Source organism: Mustela nivalis (genome assembly GCF_964662115.1).
Source record: "Mustela nivalis genome assembly, chromosome: 16".
Classification (NCBI taxonomy): domain Eukaryota; kingdom Metazoa; phylum Chordata; class Mammalia; order Carnivora; family Mustelidae; genus Mustela; species Mustela nivalis.
This window is the reverse complement of record NC_139035.1, coordinates 45457775-45480244: the sequence shown is the minus strand read 5'-3', so window position 1 is coordinate 45480244 and position 22470 is coordinate 45457775. Positions and strand designations below refer to the sequence as shown.

Sequence of the window (22470 nt, the reverse complement as noted above, 5' to 3'; positions counted from 1 at the left end):
ATGTAGCTCATCTCCTTATCTTGGCTACTGTGAGTAACGCTGCAGTGAACGGGGGTGCAGATATCTTTTTGGATACTGACTTCAATCCCTTCAGATACACACCCAGGAATGGAAGTGCTGAATCACATCATAGCTCATTTTATAATTTTCTGAGGAACTACTATACTGTTTCCCATAGTGGTTGTACCAATTTGCATTCACACCAACAGGGTATAACCTTCTGTCCATGTCCTCACCAACATTTGTTATCTCTTGTCTTTTTGACAATGGCAGAGCCCTTGCTTCCCAGGTTTTACTGATTCTTCTGACGTTCTGGGAAGGCAGGGTGAGGGTATGAGCACTTTCTGCAGTGTAGAGATAAGGAAACTGAAACTTAGCACGGCAAAAGTACTCCACTGAGCCAGCCAGGGCCCAGGCTCGGACACAGCTCTGAGATTTAGATTCCCAGCAGAGCTCAGAGACGATGAGGAACGTATAAGAGGAAGACAAAGGGAAAGAAATGGGGGAAACCCCCTCTCCTTGTTTCAGATCAGAAGTAGGGGATTTCCAAAGGAGAACACAGGCAACAAGTAATTTCCAAGAAGATACCAATGAGATTTTGGATTTCTCCTAGATGTACCAGAACATGGTCCAGTGGAGTCAAAACCAAACAACCAAAGAACCATAAGGAAAATATATGAAGAGCTATGAATAGCCAGGGAATGGCCTCCTGCATAGTCATCAAAAACAGTATTTTGAAAGAAGGCACAACGACATAGACATAGTACTCACTTAAAATGTTAAATGAAAAGAAGTACACAAAACTTAATATCCAATATAATCATAATTTTCTAAAGAAAAAGGCACACAGAAAGAATACTAGAATAAATGATTCCTGGTAATCATTATTTTCTTTTTTTTTAATTTTTAAAAAAGATCTTATTTATTTATTTGAGAGAAAGATAGAGAGTATGAGCAGGGGGAGCCTGACGCAGGGCTTGGTCCAGGGACTCCGGGATCATGACCTGAGCAAAGGCAGACTCTAAACCAACTGAGCCACCCTGGTACCCCCATTATTTTCTTTTTATTATTTTTTGTTTCCCTGCAATGTCTTGAAAAAAGATGTATTAATTACTTTTACAATTGAGGAAAAAAAAAAAAAACCAACTGGGGTGACTCAGTGGCATAGCTGGTTAAATGTTGGAGGCTTGATTTCAGCTCAGGTCATGGGATCAAGCCCTGTACTGGGTCTGTACGCAGTAGGGGGTCTGCTTGAGATTCTTTCTCTCCCTCTCCCTCTGCCCCTCCCCATGGCTCGCTCTCTCTTACTCTGTCCCTAAAAAATTACTTACTTAATTAATTAATTAAATAAAATAAAAATAAATAAAATCTGTAAAAAGCAAAAAGAAAACTAAGCTACAGGGGGTTTTGTTTGCTTAGAAATCAAAGGAAACAGAAAAAAAAATTGCTACTTTTGTTGTGACTTCACAGTCCTGTCCCTAAGACTTAACAATAACTTCTTAGCTCAACAAGAGGATGATTCCGAGAGCTCTTGAGACCATGAGGAGGGATGCTCCCAGGTTCCAATGGTCTCTTAAAGACAAGAATTTGTGCAGACAATTAAAATTAACCTGTAAGTGGAAATTTCATAATGAGTAAATATTAGGAAAGCTGGAAATAGACTGAAATGATTTCTAGAGCACAGGGTTAAAGAAGCGACGGAGGGGGGGGGGACTCTAAGTGCTAGGCTGAGAAGCAAAGAAAGGTAGGATCAGGTAAAACAACCAAGAGATCAGAAAACAATCCACTCTCATATCCAAAGAAGAAAATGAGAATGGGAAAACTAAAGATGTCATCTCAAGAGGAGGAGAATTTATTTTTCCCCCCATTTTACACAAAAATCACACTCAGACAAGCAGGGAAAAATTCAGAGGAAAACTCTTGACACAGATAAATAGGAAAATCAAAAGAAGCCAGTCCTGCAAGAAGGGAGGCTGAAATCAAAGATGCTTCTCTCTCTTTCTCTGGACAAGCTGGGCGAGGAGCAGAATCAGAACAGCACCACAGGAAGTCTGGCCTGGCAGGAGCATCTAAATACAGAATGCACAAGCTCTTATTTCCTTGCCCAAACCCTGGCCCCACAATTGACCAGTCACTGCCCCCAGGCTACTGGGTAGGCAGCAGAGCGTGGTGACATGAAGAGATGATTCCAGGGAAACAGGCTGCCTACACATGGATCCCAATTCTGCCCCTATCCAGTTCCATAACCCTGAGTCAAAGGCTTAGCCCCTCTGCTCTGTGTCTACCTACAAATGGAGACGATGAAACCATCTTGAAGGGTTGTTGTGATGATTAAATATGTTAATACCTATAAAGTACTTAGCACAGTCCCTGGGCACAGTGAGCACTCATTTAGTATGTTATAATTACTATTATTTTTATTATTGCTGTGACTCTTACAATAAAAAAATATTGGTACCTAGTCAGCTTCCACACCATTAGTGGGATTTCTCCTGGGAGTATTAAGTTTTTATAAACTACTATCTATTTGCATGGTGCCTGAAGAGTTGTATTAATAACCCACTCCTTTTCTCACAGAGGCATCTTACAGTCAAGCATAAGAAGTATGGAGATGATATTAAAGTGACTTGGCTGGAATTATCACTGATGTTAAAGCCCTTGGATGAATGACTGAATTAACCCCCGACCTTTGTATGATGGCGTCACATATAACACCATACAATGGCTTTTTTATCATGTGAGGAAAAAGTCCGAGTGCAAAAGGTTCAAACTGTTGCCACCCTAATCTGAAGGGTCAATGTTGGCATCACCATCGGCCGGCTAACCAGATATTGTATATTTCCTAATGCAATACAATGTAAGTATTACGTTATAACATTGCCCGTTATGCATCCTAGCCGAAAATGTTTAACTTGAATAGATTTGGCCGATGGAATCAACCTCCAATTTATAGGAAATACAAGATACAGGAAGAAGTTAAGCAACAACACAAGCAAGCAACCAGACAAATCTAGAAGGTGGGGCAAGCTGCAAGACAACTGGCCTGATCAATTCAACAAATCGGTGTCCTGGAAAAGGAACAGCGTTAAATTAAAGGAGTCTTAAGGGACAAAAAAATGAGTGTGCATGAGATACCGGCTTGGACAAACCAGTTTCAAGGACATTCTTCAGATACTTAGATAAATATATGGACTGGCCATTAGCAGAGATGAAAATAAAGATGAGATAAAATGGAAAAGTGAGGATCTTTTTTTTTTCTAATTTAAATATTTATTTATTTGTTTGTTTGAGAGAGAGAGAGAGTGCATGCGCAGTGGAGAGAGGTAGCTCCCTGCTGAGTGTGGAACCCCACAAGGGGCAGATTCCATGACCCACGAGATCACAACCTGAGCTGAAACCAAGAGTCAGACACTCAACCAAGTGGCTAATCTTTATTTTTTTGTAATTTTTTTTTAAGTTGGCTCCACATGCAGTGTGGGGCTCGAACTCATGACCCTGAGTTCTACCAATTAAATCAGCCAGATACCCTGGAAATGTGAAAAGCTTGACTAAAATAATTGTAGACTACAACTTGGTTTTTCATTATCATACATTTGCTTCTTATATTTCCTACAGTGTACACATCCTATAATGTTTGAAAAGATTATTCAAAATAGAGAGCAGGAAGAGAGAAAAGAAAAAAGAGAGAGAAAGAAGGAGGGGGGAGGAAGGTGAGGAGGAGTGGAAAGAGAAGAGGCAGAAGAAAGGGGAAGAATAAAAGGGGAGAGGGAAGGCAGGAGGAGTGGAAGGAGAGAGGGAGAGGAAATTGGGGAAGAGTAGAAGGGGAGAGGGTAGGGTGAAGAGAGAAGCAGGTTTTGAATTCACTATTCTTAAAAAGCTCAGATTTTGATCCTCAACAATGTGCCAATAACTATCTTCTTAAGATACCACCTATCAATCCCGAAACATGGGTGGTAGTGGGATATAGCAGAAAGAGCTAGGGAGTTCAAATTCCATTGTCATCTTTTTGTGGCTCTTACAAAAGAGTATTTTACCAATGTGAGGTTTAATGTTTTCAACTCTAAAATGAAGAAAAATAACCTTCCAATATAATGTTCTGAGCAGCATGATCCATACTAGTCAAGGACTGAAAACTCACAAATGCCATCAACTGTAGAATGGATAAAACTGAAAGTTTCATGTCCCTGGAACCCCATCAACCCCAGGCAAACTTGAACTACTGGTTATCCTAGTTGCTGCCCACTGCAGAGAAAATAGCATTTGGAGTTCAAGGCCTGCTTTCCATGGAAACCCTAGAAAGGTCACGCCTTAAGTATACAGAATATGTTCCAAAACTAAAAACAAAACAAAACTAGACCCACTTTAACAAAGCATAAAATGAATTCCCCATAAGTTCAAGGTGACCAACCAGTAATTTAACTAGCTGCTAGAACAAAACTTTCCACTTTTCAGAGGAAGATAAGGACATCTAGAATCTCTATAATGTATCAGCTACAACATCCAATATGTCATGAAAAATTGGTAAACATGAAAAAAAAAAAAGAAATGAGTTCATGGTCAAGAGAAAAGCCAGTAAACAGAAACAGAACCACAGATAATATGGCTGTTGAAAATAGCAGATAACAATTTTTAAGTATTGCCACATATGTTTTGAAGACAACAAGAGAAATTTCAGAAGGTACATGTACACTGAAAAAAAGAACCAAGTGGAAATCATAAAACTAAAGTATATAATATGTAAAATAAAAAATTCATTGGATAGTGTTATTAGCAGATTGTATACAACAAAGAAAGGATTGGTTAACTTTAGAAATTATCTAAACTGCAGCACACAGGAAAAAAAAAAAAAAGGCATGCCTCAGTGACCTGTGGGACTATATCCAGCAGTCTAAAGAACGTGCAGTTGGAGTCAAGGCAAGAAGAGAAAATGAGATGGAAAAGGGTATTTATTTGCCAGAAACTTCCTCAAATTAGAGGAAAACTACTACCCACAGATCCAGAATATTTAGATATTGCACTTATCTAAGCCAAAGAAATACAGTGGAACTATACTTAGACTCATCATACCCAAAGTGCTGAAGAAAAAATATTGGGGTGTCTTGCTGGCTCAGTAGGAAGAGCATACAATTCTTGATCTCACAGTTGTGAGTTCAAGCCCCACAAGGGTGTAGAGATTGTAAATAAACTTAAAAAAGAAAAAAGTGTCTGACCCTTGGTTTCGGCCCAGGTCCTGGTCTCATGGGCTGTGAGACTGGGCCCCATATCAGGTTCCACTCTCAGTGGGGAGTCTGCTTGAGGATTCTCTCCTCTCCCCCTCCCTCAGGCTCACACTTCCCCCCTCTCTCAAATAAATAAGTCAATCTTAAAAAAAATTAATGCAGCCCTCAAGATTAAGAGATACAAACTTCCAGTTATAAAATATATAAATTATAGGGATGAAAAGTACAGCCTCAGAAATACAGTCAATAATATTGTAATAATTTCACATGGTAACGACACTTACCATAGTGAGCATTTTGTAATGTATAGGATTGTCAAATCACTACACTATGTAACTGAAACTAATATAATATTGTATTTCAACTCAAAAAAAAAAAAAAAAGCAGCCCCTGAAATCCCCAAAACATTACATACAGGGAAAAACAATTAGCATCACACAGCCGACTTCTCATCAGAAGCCCCAGAAGCCAGGAAACAAAAGAATGACATATTAAAATTGCTGAAAGAATATTTTATGATTCCATTTATACAAGGTTTTTTTTTTTTTTTAAGGTAGGCAAATGCTTCCATTGTGTCAGAAGTCAGGATAGTAACTACTTTTCAGGGGGAAAGGAAGGGAAGGGGACAAGAGTGCGGCTCCTGGGATACTGGTAACATTTTTTCGTTATCTGGGTGCTAATTACATAGCTATTTTCAGTTTGTAAAGATTCATTGAGCACTTTACAACATGTGCACTCTTCTAAGCATTTTAAACTTCTGCAAAAAGCCAAGGGAAAAAAAACCCTCACAAAATATAGGAAAATTATACATTTAGGGCCTACTACAGTGTATAATAGTGATAGCAGGCATTTCCTATAAGCATGTTATTATTGGTCTTATTATCATCATCCCACAGAAAGTCTGGGGAGAGCTAAGCCCTCTGAAGAGCGGGACTGAGAAACCCTATGCTCCCTGGGGGCAAACCTTCCCCGTCAATTTCATTTTAAGCTCTTTTTAGCCTGCACAGTGCTGTGTTTATAGCCTTTGTTAAAACACTTATTGACTGCATGCCTTCCCAGTTTAGAATAGAATTCAGAACCAAGGTTGCATTTGGACACTTGTTTCTATCCACCGCACTCTCTACCTTCCCCTCTCCATTTTGCAATTGTCCTTACGCAATTACTCCTAGCCATTCCTTGACTTAAAAGGATGGCAGTACCATTACACCTTCGAATGTTCCACATAAAACACCTTGGGCTCTTTCCAAAAAGGCAGACAGATGTCTGAGAACTGAGACACCAAAAAGGCAAACACATAAACTGAAGCAGAAGAGCGCAGGCATCTTTGAGGCATACACTCCCTCTGAGCTGAATCTTCCTAAGTCTAAAAAAGCCTGGACCACCCAGAGAGAGGCCCCAAGGGAGAGGATACAGATGCTGCTGACCTAAGTGTCACAGAAACCAAAGCTAAACAGCACCAACGGCACTAGCTGCAAAGCTCCCCTGCGTGTTGGCTTTGGCAGCGAACCTGACACCCCTTATCTGCAGAGATACCTTTGAAGTAGCTGGCAGCCTTCCATCCCTTACTCCAATACGCTCAGCTTCCCATCCTATTCTTTTCTCCAAAGAGGATCTCTTCATCAGATATGAGAGAATAAAGCTCAATTAATCAGAACAGATTTTTGCTACCACCAAGACAAATTGGGCAACGGGACCAGCTGTCTGTAAAGCTGATCACCACGTTGTTCGTGATCATGTTAGAACGCGGAGGAAATCCAATCGATTGCAGATACTGGGTTCCACTGCAAGGAGGTGCTGCGTGGACTTGGGGAGAGAGGCTGGGGTAAATCAGTCAGCTAGCTACTCCTTCTCCCAAAGATGTCCCCAGGTTCAACTCTTTCTCAGAAGGGCAGAACACAACGGATGGAAGGCCATTCTTTCTCCATTCATTCAATCTACACTACCCACCAGGGACATTCAACTATACGGGCATTGTGGATCACTTTGTATTATGACAACACCACCGCAAAAAGCGCCTCCTTATAAAATCCAGTCTTTTCACATATGGGAAGCTGCTGGCCTCAAAGACTCTAGGAAATCCTGTCCCTGTCTACTGGGGATAAACAGGTAGGCAGATAAACATGTACTGCTTTTAGTTTGAAACCCCCTTTATCCTTCTGCTGCCAGACCCATTTCGTTGGTGCCACCAGAAATCTGAGTGGTCATGACAAGTCTCTTGTAACTGATCAACCAATGGGAAAGGACATCTGAAGACCCTAGAGGAAAGAATTAATTGTGCCCTATTACATTTCTTCCTCAGCATCCTTCTTGTATCTCCCACTTTCTGCAGTGTAACTTATTTATCTGAATTCAGACTTAACTTTTGTCACCCTCAGGGAAGCCACAATGGGTTACCTAGGTAAACTAGCCTTGATGTGTCAACATTGTTACAAGGCAAATGTGGCTCAGTTACAGAAAGACAGGATCTTGTGACTCAGATGTCCTCTGTGGTCTCGGGTTTCCCCAAGACAGGAACCAGAATACGTATAACAATGGTTCTCAAGCCTGGCCATATGCAAGAATCACCTAGGCCCTGTCTCATGGATTCTGATTCAATTGCCCCAGGATGCTATTTTTAAAATTTTTAAAAAAATCAACTTTATTGAGGCTTAATTTACATGCAATAAAATGTATGCATTTTAAATGTACAAGCTTTGACAAATTCACACATTCATGTAACCACCATCATAATTAAGACTGTATGACATTGCCACAATCCCTCAAGCTCCCTTGTGTCCCTTTTGCAGTCAACCCCTTATCCCACCCTGGCCCCAGTGCAAATCACTGATTTGCTTTCAACAGCTATACTTTCCTAAAATTTCATCTATATAGAATCATACAGAATGTATTCATTATGTCTGGCTTCTTTTATTTAGTATAACGTTTCTGGGGTTTGTCTACATTATCTTATCTATCAGCATTTCCTTTCTTCTTATTATTGAGTTGTATTCATATATGGATATACCACAATGTTTTTCCATTCATCTGTTGATGGATATTTGAGTGGTTTCCAGTTTTGACTAGGCTGAATACAATATGAATCTCCTAAGGCAGTTATAACAAAGTACTGCAAAGCTGGTGACTTAAAGCAACATGAATTTATTCTCTTTTTTTTTAAATTTGCAGTCACCTGGGTGGCTCAGTCAGTTTAAGCATCCGACTCTTGGGTTTCAGCTCAGGTCATGACCTCAAGCTTGTTGGTCGAGATGAAGCTCCACTTCAGGCTCCACACTCAGTGCAGAGCCTGCTTGAGATCCTTTCCCCCACCCTCTCTCCCCTACCCTACTCCTCCCCCTTCTTGCTCTCTCTCTCTCTAAAATAAAATAAATAAAATCTTAAAAAACATTTTTTTTTTAGTTTGCATTCAATTTACTTAAACTAAATGAACAAAAAAAAAAAACCACTTCACCCATATCTCCCACACCCCCATCCCCCTGCCTCTTGCAACCAGCAATTTGTTCTCTATATCTGTAAGCTTAGGGTTTTTTGTTTTTGTTGATTCTACCTGTTAGAAAAAAAAAAAAATCACATGGTATTTGTCTTTCTCTGTCTTATTCCACTTGGCATAATGGCCTCAAGGCCCACCCATGTTGTTGCAAGTGGCAGGATCTCATTCATTTTTATGCCTGAATCATAATCCATTATATCTATATCTATAGATATAGATACACACACATACAGACACACACACACAATTTCTCAATCCATTCACCCAATGATGGACACTAATGTGGCTTCCATATCTTGGCTACTGCAAATCATGCTACAATAAACATAGGGATGCATCTATCTTTTGGAATTCGTGTTTTTGTTTTCTTTGGATAGACACGCCAGAAGTGGAATTGCTGGATCATATGATAGTTCTATTTTCAATTTCTAATCTCTTATAGTTCTGGAGGTCAGAAGTCAGAAGTCCAAAACCAGTTTCACCGGGACAAAACCAAGGTGTCAACAGGGCTGTGTTCACTCTGGATGCTTTCGGGCAGAATCCATTTCCTTGCATTTTCCCGCTTCTAGAGCTGCATTCCTTGGCTCATGGCCTCTTCCTCCAACCTCAAAGCCAGTGGCCTACCACCTTCTCTCTGTGACTCTGCTTTCCTCATCTTCCATCACATGGCCTTCTTCTCTTTTGTCTGTACTTTCCTTGTACCTCTCTCTGATAAGAACATTCATGATTGCATTACGACCCTTATGTAGTAAAAAATATCCTTATTACAAAATCCTCAAATTTGCCATATATGCAAAGTCTTTAAATGGACAAGGTAAGTTCATGGGTTCCAGGGATTAGGACATGGATATTTTGGGAGCGGGACCATTACTCAACCTACAACAAAAGCTATTATGAAAAATCAGATACACGTCTTTGTGTAGATATATACTTTTAGGGGCACCTGGGTGGCTCAGTCGGTTAAGCGTCTGTTTTCTGCTCATGATCTCAGGGTCCTGGGATCAAGCCCTGCATGGGGCTTCCCTGCTTGACAGGAAGCATGCTTCTCCCTCTCTCCCTCCTCCTACTTGTGTTCCCTCCCTCTCTCTCTGCATCTCTCTCTGTCAAATAAATAAATAAAATCTTATTTATATATATATATATATATATATATATACTTTTATAAAAAATATTTTTTATTCATTTATTCATGAGAGACTGGGAGAAAGAGAAGGGGAGAAGCAGGCTCCCCACTGAGCAGGGAGCCCAATGTGGGGCTCGATCCCAGGACCCCAAGATCATGACCTGAGCCAAAGGCAGACGTTTAACCGACTGAACCTCCCAGCCGCCCCAAGATATGTACTTTTATACCCTTTGGGTAACCTATCCCTGGAGTTGCTGGGTCATGTGGTTAGTACATATACTTTATTAGAAACTATCAAACTATTTTCCAAAGTGGTTGTACCATTCTATATTCTCACCAACAACATATGAGAATTCCAACCATCCTTACTAACACTTGTTGCTCTCAGTCTTTTTAATTCTGACCATTCTAGTGAGTATGTAGCACACTTGTTATTGCTTTAATTTGCATTTTCTTAATGATTAATGATGAGCATCTCTTCATGTGTTTATTGGCCATTTATATATCTTCTCAGTGAAGTGTTTATTAAAAATCTTTTGCCTATTTTTTAAAAATTTGGGCAGTTTGTCTTCTGATTATTGAGTTCTGTGTATCACAAATATATTCTCACAGTCTGAGATTTGTCTTTCATTTTCTTAACAATGTCTTTGTAAGAGCAAAAGTCCAAAAATTGATGGTGTCCAATTTATCTTTTTTCTTTTACTGTTCATGCTTTTTATATCCTAAGAAATCTGTCTCTTCAAGGTCACAAAGGTGGTTTTTTGTTTTTTGTTTTTTGTTTTTTTAAACTTCCCCCAATGACTCTCACACACAGGCAAAGATGAGAACTACTGAACTACTGGTCTACCAGGAATCTGACCTAACTTGCTCAATTTAACCTTTCTACCATGGAACTTAGGTTACTAAAGGCAAAACAAAAAGTACAGTCAACTGAAATACTGTTAAAAAAAAGAAAAGAAAAGAAAAGAAAGAAAAAGTGCAAACTGAGAGCCTTGGGGCTATCTGAATTGACCGGCTTCCAAGGCTAACTCATGAGCAACTAAGGGCTAGAAACAGTGAGCTGAAAAGCAAGGTCCGAGGTACTTTCTGTGTGTTCCAGCTAAGTGAAAGGAAGAAGAGAGAACAGGATTGTCCTCTCCCCTGTGGGAAAAAGCACACCCAAGTGTACTTTGGTTCAAATGAAAAAGTGGGGAAAATGATTTCTTCTCCTGGTGAGATTCTGTAGAACACATCTCTCACAGAGACGATGTGGAGCTGGAAGTCAAACTTGGCAGGGTTGGCTCCTGGTTTTGAAGCTACCGCATTAAACAAATGAAGGTGGCAGCAATAATATTTGCCTAAACCTCGGTTCCAACAGGGGTGAGACAGACTGAGCTTTCATTACGTGAAAGGAGATGTCAGGAGTACCAAATGGGCTCCATTTCCCCCGGAGTCCTAGACAAAGTGGGTCTGTTTCAAAGTTCTGGACAGGAGGTTACTTTCTCTAGATGTTATATTTAGCTAAAGGAATCTCCACTATGGCTTCATGCAAAATGTAAAGTATGTCCCAGCAGACAAAACCACAAGCCAGAGGGCCAGCAAGGAGCATCCCTGAAGGGGGTTCAGTAGTACAGACGGGCCAATTGTGCAGCCACCCTGACATCCCCAAATTAGCTGAGTTAGCTGTGAGCCAGATTTCTGGCCAGTTCTCGCATTTAATGAGTCTTTGTTTCCCCCTTACTAGAGATCCTGCCCCTGGGGAGAAAACCTTGCTGTCCTATTTATTTCACTGTCAACTTCCAGCGCCTCGCCCCGACGCCAGGTCGGAGAAACAACCCAACCTGGATGTTTCACACCTCCAAAGTTTTAGAAGGTTTGTGTGTAAGAGAAGAGGTGAGGTCAATTCTGGAACTAAGTGAACTATCTGGGTTCAACAGAAAAGAGTAAGAAAATCCAGAATACCCTCCACTCAGCACACCAGAACCAGAGTCCTAACCTAACACAGCATGTAGGAGGAAACCTCAGGTTCCAGAGTGAGATGAATGGATTTAACTACTAGTCTCACCTCCTTTTTTTTTTTTTTTTTTTTTTTTGGTTAAGATTTTATTTATTTATTTGACAGATAGAGATCACAAGTAGGCAGAGAGGCAGGTAGAGAGAAAGGGGGAAGCAGGCTCCCTGCTGAGCAGAGAGCCCCATGCGAGGCTCGATCTCAGGATCCTGATCATGATCTGAGCTGAAGGCAGTGGCTTAACCCACTGAGCCACCCAGGCGCCCCTCACCTCCTTTTTTGATTAATGTCCCTAAGCTTCAGTTTCCTCCTTCATAAAATAGGGTTCTTAATAGCAACTACTTCATGGAATTATTGTAAAGATTAGGCATATAAAGTGTTTAGCACTGTACCTAGCACATAAGGGTTCTAAAAATGTGAGTTTTGTTATCATAACCTTTGCTAGTGAATCATTAAGTTTTATAGAGTTTTTTTTAAAAAGAATGTAAAAAGGAGGAAAACCCATGACTTTTGCCAGGGAGAAATAGACCCAAATTCACATAAAGCTCAGGTGAATTTTCAAAGGTGTCCATAGCTGAACCAGAAATAAAGGTATAGTTCTTAAAGCCTGTGTCTCCAAAGAAATGTGGATTTGCCTTTTGCGGCTGGCACCAAATTTACAGGTAAAACAAAAGGTTTAACTATTCTATACACTTGGATTCCTGTTTGGCATATCTTGGTTGCTGGCCATTATAGATAAATGAATCTGAAAAAATGGTTCATTCCTCAAGAAATTTGGTCTTTAATTGCCTAAGCTAGCTAGCCCCCTCTCCATACCCACACCCACTTTTGTTTGTCTGTGTCTTGAGGATTCTAGTTTCCTTATCACAATTTAACAAAGGTCACCCAACCACCAGAAGGAAGCCCCCAGCTCAGGATACCCTATATTGGGTATCACAGAATTCACCACAGAATTATAACATATTAAATTTTGAAGGCAGCATGAAGATCAAATAGGTTAAGCACATTTTTAACTTTAGGAAACTAAGGCATAGAAAGAAGTAAGTGTCCAAGGTTTCAGAGTCGCTACCAGAGTTGAGCCCAAGAGAAAGGGTCATTTGGAAGCGACCTTTGCTCTGATACAGCAACTGCAAGCCCTGGGAAGCTTCACTTAACTGACAGCGAGGCCAGGCTCATTCCTTAGTTCTCTTATCTGATTACTCTACCTTAACCAGTGGGATTCTAATTCTTCATGTGAAACACACTTTAAACAAAAGGGAATAAAAAAATTAAGTTATGGAGACAAAATGCTTCTGTGTCCATTACTAGAAAGCAGAAAGGCTCTCTCCCAGCCAAAACAGAATTAATTTACACTTGTGATCAGCCAAGCCAGCTTCTACCTTAGAACACTCCAACTACAATGGACCCCAGGGGAGAGAGAAAAGAGATTATTCACGCAGGGGGATAGTAAACATTGGCTATTCAGCAATCCTATGCATATCTCTCATAATAACTATAATTTAACTGATGAAAAGTTACAAAGATCAAGAGAAAGTCCTATGAGCTCCAACCATATACAATATGAGTAAGTCTCACAAACATATGTTGAATGACAGAAACCAGACACAAAAGAGGACACACTGTATGGTTCTATTTATATAAAGTATGAAATCAAGTAAAACCCATCTCTGCTGTTAAAAGTCAGGACACTTGTATATCCTTGGGGGTTGGGACCACCCCTCCGAACCCCCCCCACCCCCCGCCAAACCCCGCACCCAAGGACTGGGAGGAAGCCCAAGCAGAGATTCTAGGGCAGCGAAATCATCTGTTTCTTGATCTGGGCGCTAGTTACTAGGTGTGTTCGGTTTGTAAAAATGCAAGTAGCTCTAAGCCCATGAAATGTGCCTCTTTCTTCAGGGAAATATAAAATATAAATAGTCCTATGAGGAATGAGAAGTTCTTCCCTATACCCTCAGCAAAGCAATGCACAGTGTATGGAGGTCAACTCTTGAGACCATGGCTAGGAATATCATTCGCGGGCAAATTCTTCTTCTGGAGGGCAAAGACCACATATCTTCTCTACGAGCCATGCGCTTGGGCTCTTGGTGAGACATGAACGGTACTTGAGGAAGCAGAAGCATCCGTGGCTTTGGTAAGCAACTGCCTTCAGTGCACACTCTGAGATCTGGAGGGGCCGTAATACTCTTCCAGCGTGGCTCCTCTCTAACCTTCTTAAGTTGGGAGGGAAGGGAATGGAGGGGCTTGGGTGAGGTCGAGAGAGCTGAACGTCCCTCACAGATGAACAGAAAAAATGAAGGAGGAAATGATCAGTTAGCCCTGTCCTTCTAGAGATAACTGAAGTAGCTGTCAAGGTCACAGAGAAGAGCTGAAGTGGCATCTGTCTTACTGTCAAGGTTCTACCTAAAAAGGTTTAATTTTTTTTTCTAGTAAAAGCTATATATTTAAGGAGTATGGCATTATTTTATTTTTAAGATTTTATTTATTTATTTGACAGAGATCATAAGTAAACAGAGCAGCAGGCGGCGGGGCGACGGGGGGGGGGGGGGAGCAAGCAGGCACCCTGGCTGAGCAGAGAGCCCAATGTGGGGCTCGATCCCAGGACCCTGGGATCATGACCCGAGCCGAGGGCAGAGGCTTAACCCACTGACCTACCTAGGCGCCCCATGGAGTACGACATTACGATTGGATACAGATGTGTACATAGTGCAGAGATCACTACAGCCAAGCCAACTCACATACCACCTCACAGTTACCTGCGTGTGTGTGTGAAAAGAGCACATGAAATCTACTCCCTGGCATATTTCCAGCAGTCAGTACAGTTTTAGCTACAGTCGTTCTTTTTAGCCACACCCATACATCACCAAGTGCTGCAGAATCATTCAGATGAATGATAAGGAAGCTAGAGCAGATGCTGGAAACCATGAGGAAATGGTGAAAAGCACCTTCACCCCTAAGTGAGGTACGGCCCCAACCGCAGCAGAGCCAGGCCACTAAAAATAGTCCATGAACTCCGGGAGGAGCTCTCTTTCTCTTCCTTCTTTTCATTGTCAGATGCTTTTTACTCTTCATATCCTGTCTCTAAGACACAGGAAAAGCCCCTACACAGATGCATTATGTTGATGGGATATTCTAAATCAGTTCTTTTTTTCATGTTGGTGTAAACAGAAGAGACTGGGTTCTAATTCCAGACCTACTGAAATCTGGAAAACTTCCTAATGTTAGGAATTGGCATACTAGCTACGACTGACCACAGTCCTGTTTACTGAAGTCCTTTCTCTACCAGCCTCGGATTTCAACACTGGATTTTGTTCAATGAAAACCAATGAATTTCCTTTATTTGAAACCAACAAAATAGCCCTACACACCCTCGTTATACCTAGAACTTGTGGGAGGATTATTTGCCTTCTGAAAAGTCTTCGGGGGATATCAGAGCTTGGATGTTAGACATGGTACATTATGTACAATGGTTGGGGCTTTTGCCATCAATTGTCACTAAAAGTCATGAATCGATGACTCCATTGAGAGCTCAGGCTGAGAGAGCTTAGGAGAGCATTTCCTTAGTTCCCAGAGATGATTTCCACCACTAACAGGTAAGGTCCATTTTGCAGAAGTTTCTTAAGATTACCACATTTAATTTTGAGTTTTTTCCTTGGTCAGACTTTTCAACTTACATCCATGGAATTGTGAAAAACAACTGAGCTTCAAAAAGCATTCGGGGACCCAAAGACCAAGATATGTCATGATAAGAATAACTAAATCCATGTGTTCACCTTGGCCAAGATGAGTACTTAGGAAAAAAACTAATCTAACACACAAGCATACATCAACTAGAAGAGGAAAACCTGAAATGACACTGACGGACCCCAAATCTCAACACCTTTACAAATCCCTTAAGGAAATCAATCAAGCAAACACCATCATCACTAAAACATGCAGATTATGAATTGTATTTCCAGGGGTGGGGTTGTACCTTGCAAATGGTTCCTCTCCCAGGCCTACTATTAATTCAACTCAGAAAGGAAGAGAAGAATGACTAGTATTTTTTCTCTATGAGACCGGGGTATGGAATGACCAATGGAAAGCCTTTTAACTAGGCCAATAACAGTAGCCTTTCTCTTATTTACAAGATGGTAGTATTTGCTCCACCCAAGTATTTCTGTGCCCGGAAATAGCTATATACCTTTTTAAAGAGTCTTCCTGAGTCCTCGCTGACTTGGACAAATCGAGGAATGATATTATTCAGGTAGATGTCACTCAGGGTGGTGTGGTCCCTGCTCTCCCGCTTCACCTGGTTTAAGAGGAGATTCCAGCAGTTGACAGGAGAGAGAACATTCTGATCCTTCCTGCAGAGAAACAGCAAGAAAAAAAAATAAAATCGGTGTTGGTGAGTAGCCAGGTTCAACAGCTATGAATATAGTCCGTGTCATAAAATCACAGTGATCAAAGCCAAGGCAGAAACAGGTATCTTTCCTGAAGCCTACACTTCTAGTTTTCTCTTATTTAAAAACTCAGTGGAGAAAATAAGAATCATGAGAAGAGGAGGGAGGAGAGAGGAAGAGGAAAAGAGGAGAAGAAAGAGGAAAAGCAAGATTATCTGCTGAGCATCCATTATGTTCTAGGAACTTGGTGAAGGTTTTATATATATTATCCCAAAAGTTTCATCATTTCTCAGTAAGAGAAGAACTACTGTTATCCCCATTTTACTAATCAGAAAACTGAAACTCTGAGAAGTTCTCACTTGCCCATAGCTAGTAAGAAGTCACAGAGACAGTAAGAGGGCGTCAGGGACTAGAGCGACAGCTCTGCGTCATCTGACTAGGACAGGTCTAGGCTGTCTGACTCCAAATCCATAATCTTAGCCACTGAGACATTTGGTTTGTGTCTGGGTTTGGAGACAAAACTTAGAGGTCTAGAGACAAAAATCACGAAAGCACTACAGACCACATCCCTACACATTATTCATATTAGGATTCAGTAAGGACAACAACTTTTGAGGCCCATGCCATGAAAAAAAAAGTCCCTAAAACCTCCTCAGGCCCACAGAACCCCTGTAAGGAGGTGCTGAGCTCCCTGGTTGACCCATTATGTCTTGCCCCATACAACCAAGCACAAACCATACCTGAACCCATGTATCTTTAAAACTTCACAGTCTGAGCAGAGCAGACTGTGCCAAACCTGGGTGTTCATTTGTAATGAAAACACTGTGATCCAAGAGAATCAACTGGTGATCTACACAGTTCGAAGCACCGATTTAAGCACCAGAAAGTTCTGCAACTGCGAGCTGGATTTCTTTAAAAAGAGAAACTGAAAGTAGGGGGTGTTTGTTACACTTCTTATCAAGGGCTTACCGTGCACTTGGCACATGGTCGGCCCTATACTCACATTACTTAACTTGAACCCTAAAACAACCTGATGTAAAGGGCCTATTATTAACCACATTCAGCAGATGTGGGAAGTTGACTGAGAAAAGTTAAATATCTTCTTCAAGGTCACATAGCTAAAAAGTAGCAAAGCTGGAATTCAAAACCAAGTCCTGTTAAGTGTAGAGAAGGGTCTTAATCATTGCAAAGAATCACAGCCTGTTCACTTCTCTTCCCCTCCTTCTCTCCCTACAGTCAGACTCTTAAATGCAAAGGAAGATGAGTGGACAGTGGCTTGGTTCTTGAGTCAGCACTGCCTGCATTCAGAGCTGGAAGCTGTAGGGCAGCTGTGATTTGTAGAGCACGGAATTCAGCTTTAGAAGGGGCTTTTCCAATTCTGTAGTAAGGTGACGACTCCCAACTCATCACTTCCTCTGGCTTCAGAACGCACCAGACCATTACATCAAATATCTGTCCAGCCAGCACTAAGAAGCTTCTTCAAACCAATGAATGTTAGAGTCCAACCTGAAGCTGTTCTCTCTCTTCTCCTGACCGCCACCTCTGCTCCAGGCATGACACCTCTACAGGCAGAACACCAAATACTTCTGCTCAGACTGCCTCAGCAGTATTACATCCTCTTACTTTTCTAGAGAAATTGAAAGATTTCTGTGGAAACACACACACACACACACACACACACTAGCCCAGAGAGAGAGAGAGAGAGATAGACATGTAATTAATCTACTCCTTTCAAAATATTTAGTCTCTGAAAAACAAACCAAAAAAAGTGAATAAGAAATAATCCTAAACACAAAGTTGAACACACGCGTTCAGTGACCTTTGGTGTTTCCAGTGCAAGAAAACTTTCTAATGCATTCCAAATCAGTTTCAGTTACCAAATCCTAAGTAATCAAATTTACATTTTTGTTGGGTGGCAAAGTATCCATGTCCTCAGTAAGCATGGAATAGATCAGGCAATTACACTTGCTTTTTTAAAAGAGCAGATCTCACAAGATCTGAGCTTGATGACTGCTCGGTCTGCTTATGTGTGGACCTGGGTTTGGTGGTCTCTATTAGATCTTTCCCTAGAGGGCTCATACATGTAACAATGGTACTACAACTCAGTTTCACAAATGTAGAAACGTGTGTAAACATTTGTATCTGAAATGAACAAAGTACAGTATTAGGGGCTTTTAGTTGTAAAAGTGCTGGTAACATAGAGCAGTGTGAGAGAGAAAGAAAGACCTGTAACACAGCAGAACATCAGAGGTAGGAACAAAGGGCCAGCTAGCCTGCAAACATACACGGCAGATCACAAGTGGAGGGAGGAGAGGCAAAACCAATCGGATACCATAGAAGAGGATTCAGAGCATAAATCCCCAGGGGACCTTCAAAAGAAAGAATGAGTAAATAAAGATGAGTTAATAAAAAGAATGGGCAGAAGTGGGCATCTTTTAAAATAAAAAGCCTTATGCCTTCAAACCAATAAATTTTTAAATGCAGTCAGAATTATATATTTATAATTAATCCAGGAAGTTCGAGGGTGGTAACATACTTTTAACACATACACTACCATCCAGTGGTGGGGTGACTATGATTGGTTTCAGTGAGCAGCAGTTTTCAAAGTGTGTTCTGAGAAACCCCAGAATTAGAGGAACACATTTCAATTTCAAACAACTGTGACACATCCATTCAAATGAGCAACCCCAGCGAAACGTGTAAGGCATCCAGATTCCCTGCGGTTGATGCTATCACAATGTCTCACCGGCCACTAGGCAAGCTTCGTTCTGTGCAAACTTTGGAATAAGGAATCGAGGCGTGTATTTGAACTTCTGAAAACTGTGCCGTTGGTTAGAACGGATGTTGCTCTGCGTAGGTTTCATTTTTAATTCAAGCCTGTGTGCCTCCTTAGTTAAAGCTGTGCAGGTGGGCACATGATTGGACACACAGTGGCCAAGTTCAATTACATGCCACAGAAGGCTCAGAGCCCTAGACTGGGCTTAGGTTAGACAATGGCTGGGTGGTGAGAATGCTCAATACCATCCCATCATTATCAGTTTTTTTTTGCTTGTTACGCATTTTTGGGCTTACCCAATAATACTTATGATGGGGGATGGAACACCTGCTAGGTAATGTTAGTGATTCAACTTCAAAACCAAAATATCCTTTTTCAATTTAAAACTATCTCAAGATTATAATTCATCTGTGTGAATCAGGATTTTCTTGATACTGGGCAACCCAAATCAGAACCAGAAATAACCTGGATGCTGAAACTGATATAAAACTACAACTCTGATTTATAATCCCAATTTCAATATTTTGGGGTCATGAACACAGCTTCCTTGCTCCCACTGACTGACCCTGTGATGGCGTACACATCATAAACCTGCACTTTAAAAGTGGATTTACACCAATAAAACACTGCTTTGGATCAGCTGCACACATGGGGGTTCCATGCACGATTTTTACTTTAAAAAAAATCCTTTCAAGATAGTATTAAACTCTGTCATTTGCTTCTCCTATGGGTCCCTAGTCTCTTTTACTATTACTGAAGTTTTTCAGGCAATATTTTAAGTTCTTTGAGTTTGTATGCTTTGTTGGACATATTCCTCCTTTCAACTGAGAGGTTTTAATTAATGCATGTATTTATTTTGGGGCAGCGGCAGAGCGGGAGAGGCGAAGGGCATGTAGTAGGAGGGGAACACAAATATACCATAGAGACAATTTTCCCGGCCAACACGAACAAAGATGAAACACACTTCAGGCTGGAAAATAAGCAAGTCAACGAGACGTGATTTCATAGGGAGCGCTTTCAGGTTCTGCTAGAGTGGTTTCCTGCTTCAGCAACTTTGCAGCCTTATTTTACGTGGGGCTGCCAGAGCCAAGGGAACTTCGTTTGGTTAGGAGATTGAAATTTGTCTTTATATCTTTTCCATCTATCATTTGTTTGTACAGCTTCTTTACTTTCCCTGCCCCTGGAGTCAGGTTGTGTAATACTTGGGCATTTAAAGAAAAGGGTCTGCATCCCTTTAGAAATGTACTGAACAGCTGCAAACCTCCTCAAACACTAATCCCTAAAAAGCAGACAAAATATCCAGAAGTATTTTTCTTACTTAAATTTTTTTTTCAGGAGGCAGATCAAGAAAACATAATATGGCACTTGAGAGGGAATTACTCTGGAGTCCAAAAAAAAAAGAAAAAAAGAGAAAGCGAGGAGGCCCATAAAGTCACAAACTGGCTATGCCCCCGCAGAACCACAGAAGAGATCATCATTCTAAATGCACTGAAAGATCAACCTGCACAGCGGAATCATTCATTTCAAATCCATTAGGCCGGTTTTTCTACTTCAACTTCAGACTATTCATGGACAATTCAAGAAAATGTAGCAGCAAATGCTCCAAGGGATTTCTCTACAACATGTCAGGTAAAGAGAAAACTCAAGAAAGGTCCAAGTTGGCCTCTATGACACTTCCCTTTTTTGCCGTATCCCCTCTGTTCCGTTTCAGTTGTCGCCCCCATAAAATGGACACGCGCCCTGTCAGTGTACCGTCTCACTCCTTAAAGATCTGCCCAGCCTCACTGTAAAATCCCAGGAGGCCTTCTTGCCGAAGGTGCCATTTAAGGAAGAACTGCTGTGCTCCCAGCTCTGCAGATGGGATGCGTGACACGAGCTTGGCATTACCAGAGGGCTGGAGCTGCTTCACTAATTCTACAGAGGTACGTTTCCTTTTGGGCCAATGGCCCCCGACCCACCCACCTATGGGGCTGTTGTGCAGTTAAAATGAGATGCCGAATGCACAAGAATTACATCAACAGTAAAGCACCGAACAAATGTGAAGAAATATTATTATTTTCATTTCCAAACAAACTGGGATCGGCTTTCGTCAATTTCCAACAGGCTCCTCACCCGGCCCTGGGTCAGGGCCAAGAGCGCAGCCTGCTGCAATTGCACAGCCTTTGGCCGAGAACGGTGGGGACAAGACAGCAGCAATCGGCAATTAACCAAGCAGCTGTACGTCTCTGGGAAGACATGTGAGAGATACCAACGGGAGAGCAGACTTTTTAATCTTCCACTGTCCTTCCCCTGACGACCAGGGTGGAACAATCAGTCCTGCATTCCACATGGGGAACTGTGTGCTGCAGGAGACAGGAAGGAAGCCAAAGGGAGCTCAGATCACCAGAGCCCAAGATGCTTCAACTTCCTCTGAGCCTCTCTTTCTTGGAATTCCTATCAAATGTGCCACTCTCCACGGGGATGGCAAATATCAATCTATCTAAGAAAAACAGCATTCCTCACATTCGAAAATAGATACATATGTGATGAGTGATGAAACCCAAAATGAGTTAAATACATACGATATATGATCTTGAGCAGCCAACTAAGAAGAGGATATAAAAAGACAAAAAAAAAAGGTACCTGCTTAATAAAAGAGATCATTTAGTGACAGTCGGACAGGGAACTCGTGACAAGCAAGGAGTCCGATTTTTAAGCCTAAATTCCCTCCTGGCACCTTGATTAAAATGAAATGAACTGAGGCAGCCAAAGAGATTATTTTATTCAGATGAATGTTATTAGCCTTTCTGGCTTATTTTCTCTATTATGCATTTTGCTGATGCTGACAGAAGCAGACGGGCTGGATGGAGAGGGAAAGCTGTGGCGGATTTATGGTTTGACAGCGCCATGCATAAAATCAGACCCTTGCTGACCCAGATAAGCCAGAGGATGGATGGGATTTGCTGGGGAAGATGTTAAAAGAAGGAGGGGAGAGAAAAAAAAAAAAATCACCAAGGTGGGAAGCAACTTGAAAAAGATTCTCCTTGTAATGGTGGCCGCTGGTTGTACGACCCAGGAGTGCGGTGGCAGCCTGGAGGCATCTTTCAAAGACAGCAGGCAGGGAGGGAGGGGGCAGTCACACTTCTGGGGGCTTATCACAGCTCTGCTTCAGCTCTGCCAGCAGTGAGATCAGAGTAGGAGAGCTCTGAGACAGAAAAAGGGCCAAAGGCAAAAATGTATATTCTATGTATGGAGAAACCAGATTTCACATTTTCAGGGACAAGTTCATCCCACAAATTGTCTTCAGGAGCCTAGACAGATGATTAGAAAGGATTCAAACAGTGGTGTACCCACCTTCCTCAAAATAGTCTCAATTGTCCCCTATAATCAGGTTTGGGGGAAGCACTGTATGGAAATGGAATTCTTGTGGCTCTGGATTACTTCCACTGAGCCCAGCCACACCCCTGGGATCATGGCATGTCCACGAGCTGAGAGCTTAAGAGTCTGCTTTGAAGTT

At 41.4% G+C, this 22470-nt stretch overlaps 1 protein-coding gene across 12 annotated transcripts in view; it reads right to left on the bottom strand.

Annotated features, from left to right (window-relative positions):
* Positions 1 to 22470, bottom strand: part of SRGAP2 (SLIT-ROBO Rho GTPase activating protein 2) — a 230524-nt gene that overhangs the window by 99477 nt on the left and 108577 nt on the right. For all 12 annotated transcript variants that reach the window (XR_014303733.1, XM_082702144.1, XM_082702139.1 and 9 more), the window contains exon 4: positions 16000 to 16162. Coding sequence is in view for 11 of the 12 variants with exons in the window: in XM_082702144.1 (XP_082558270.1) it covers positions 16000 to 16162 (163 nt within the window). In the remaining variant the exon portion in view is untranslated. The remainder of the gene's footprint in view (positions 1 to 15999; positions 16163 to 22470) is intronic.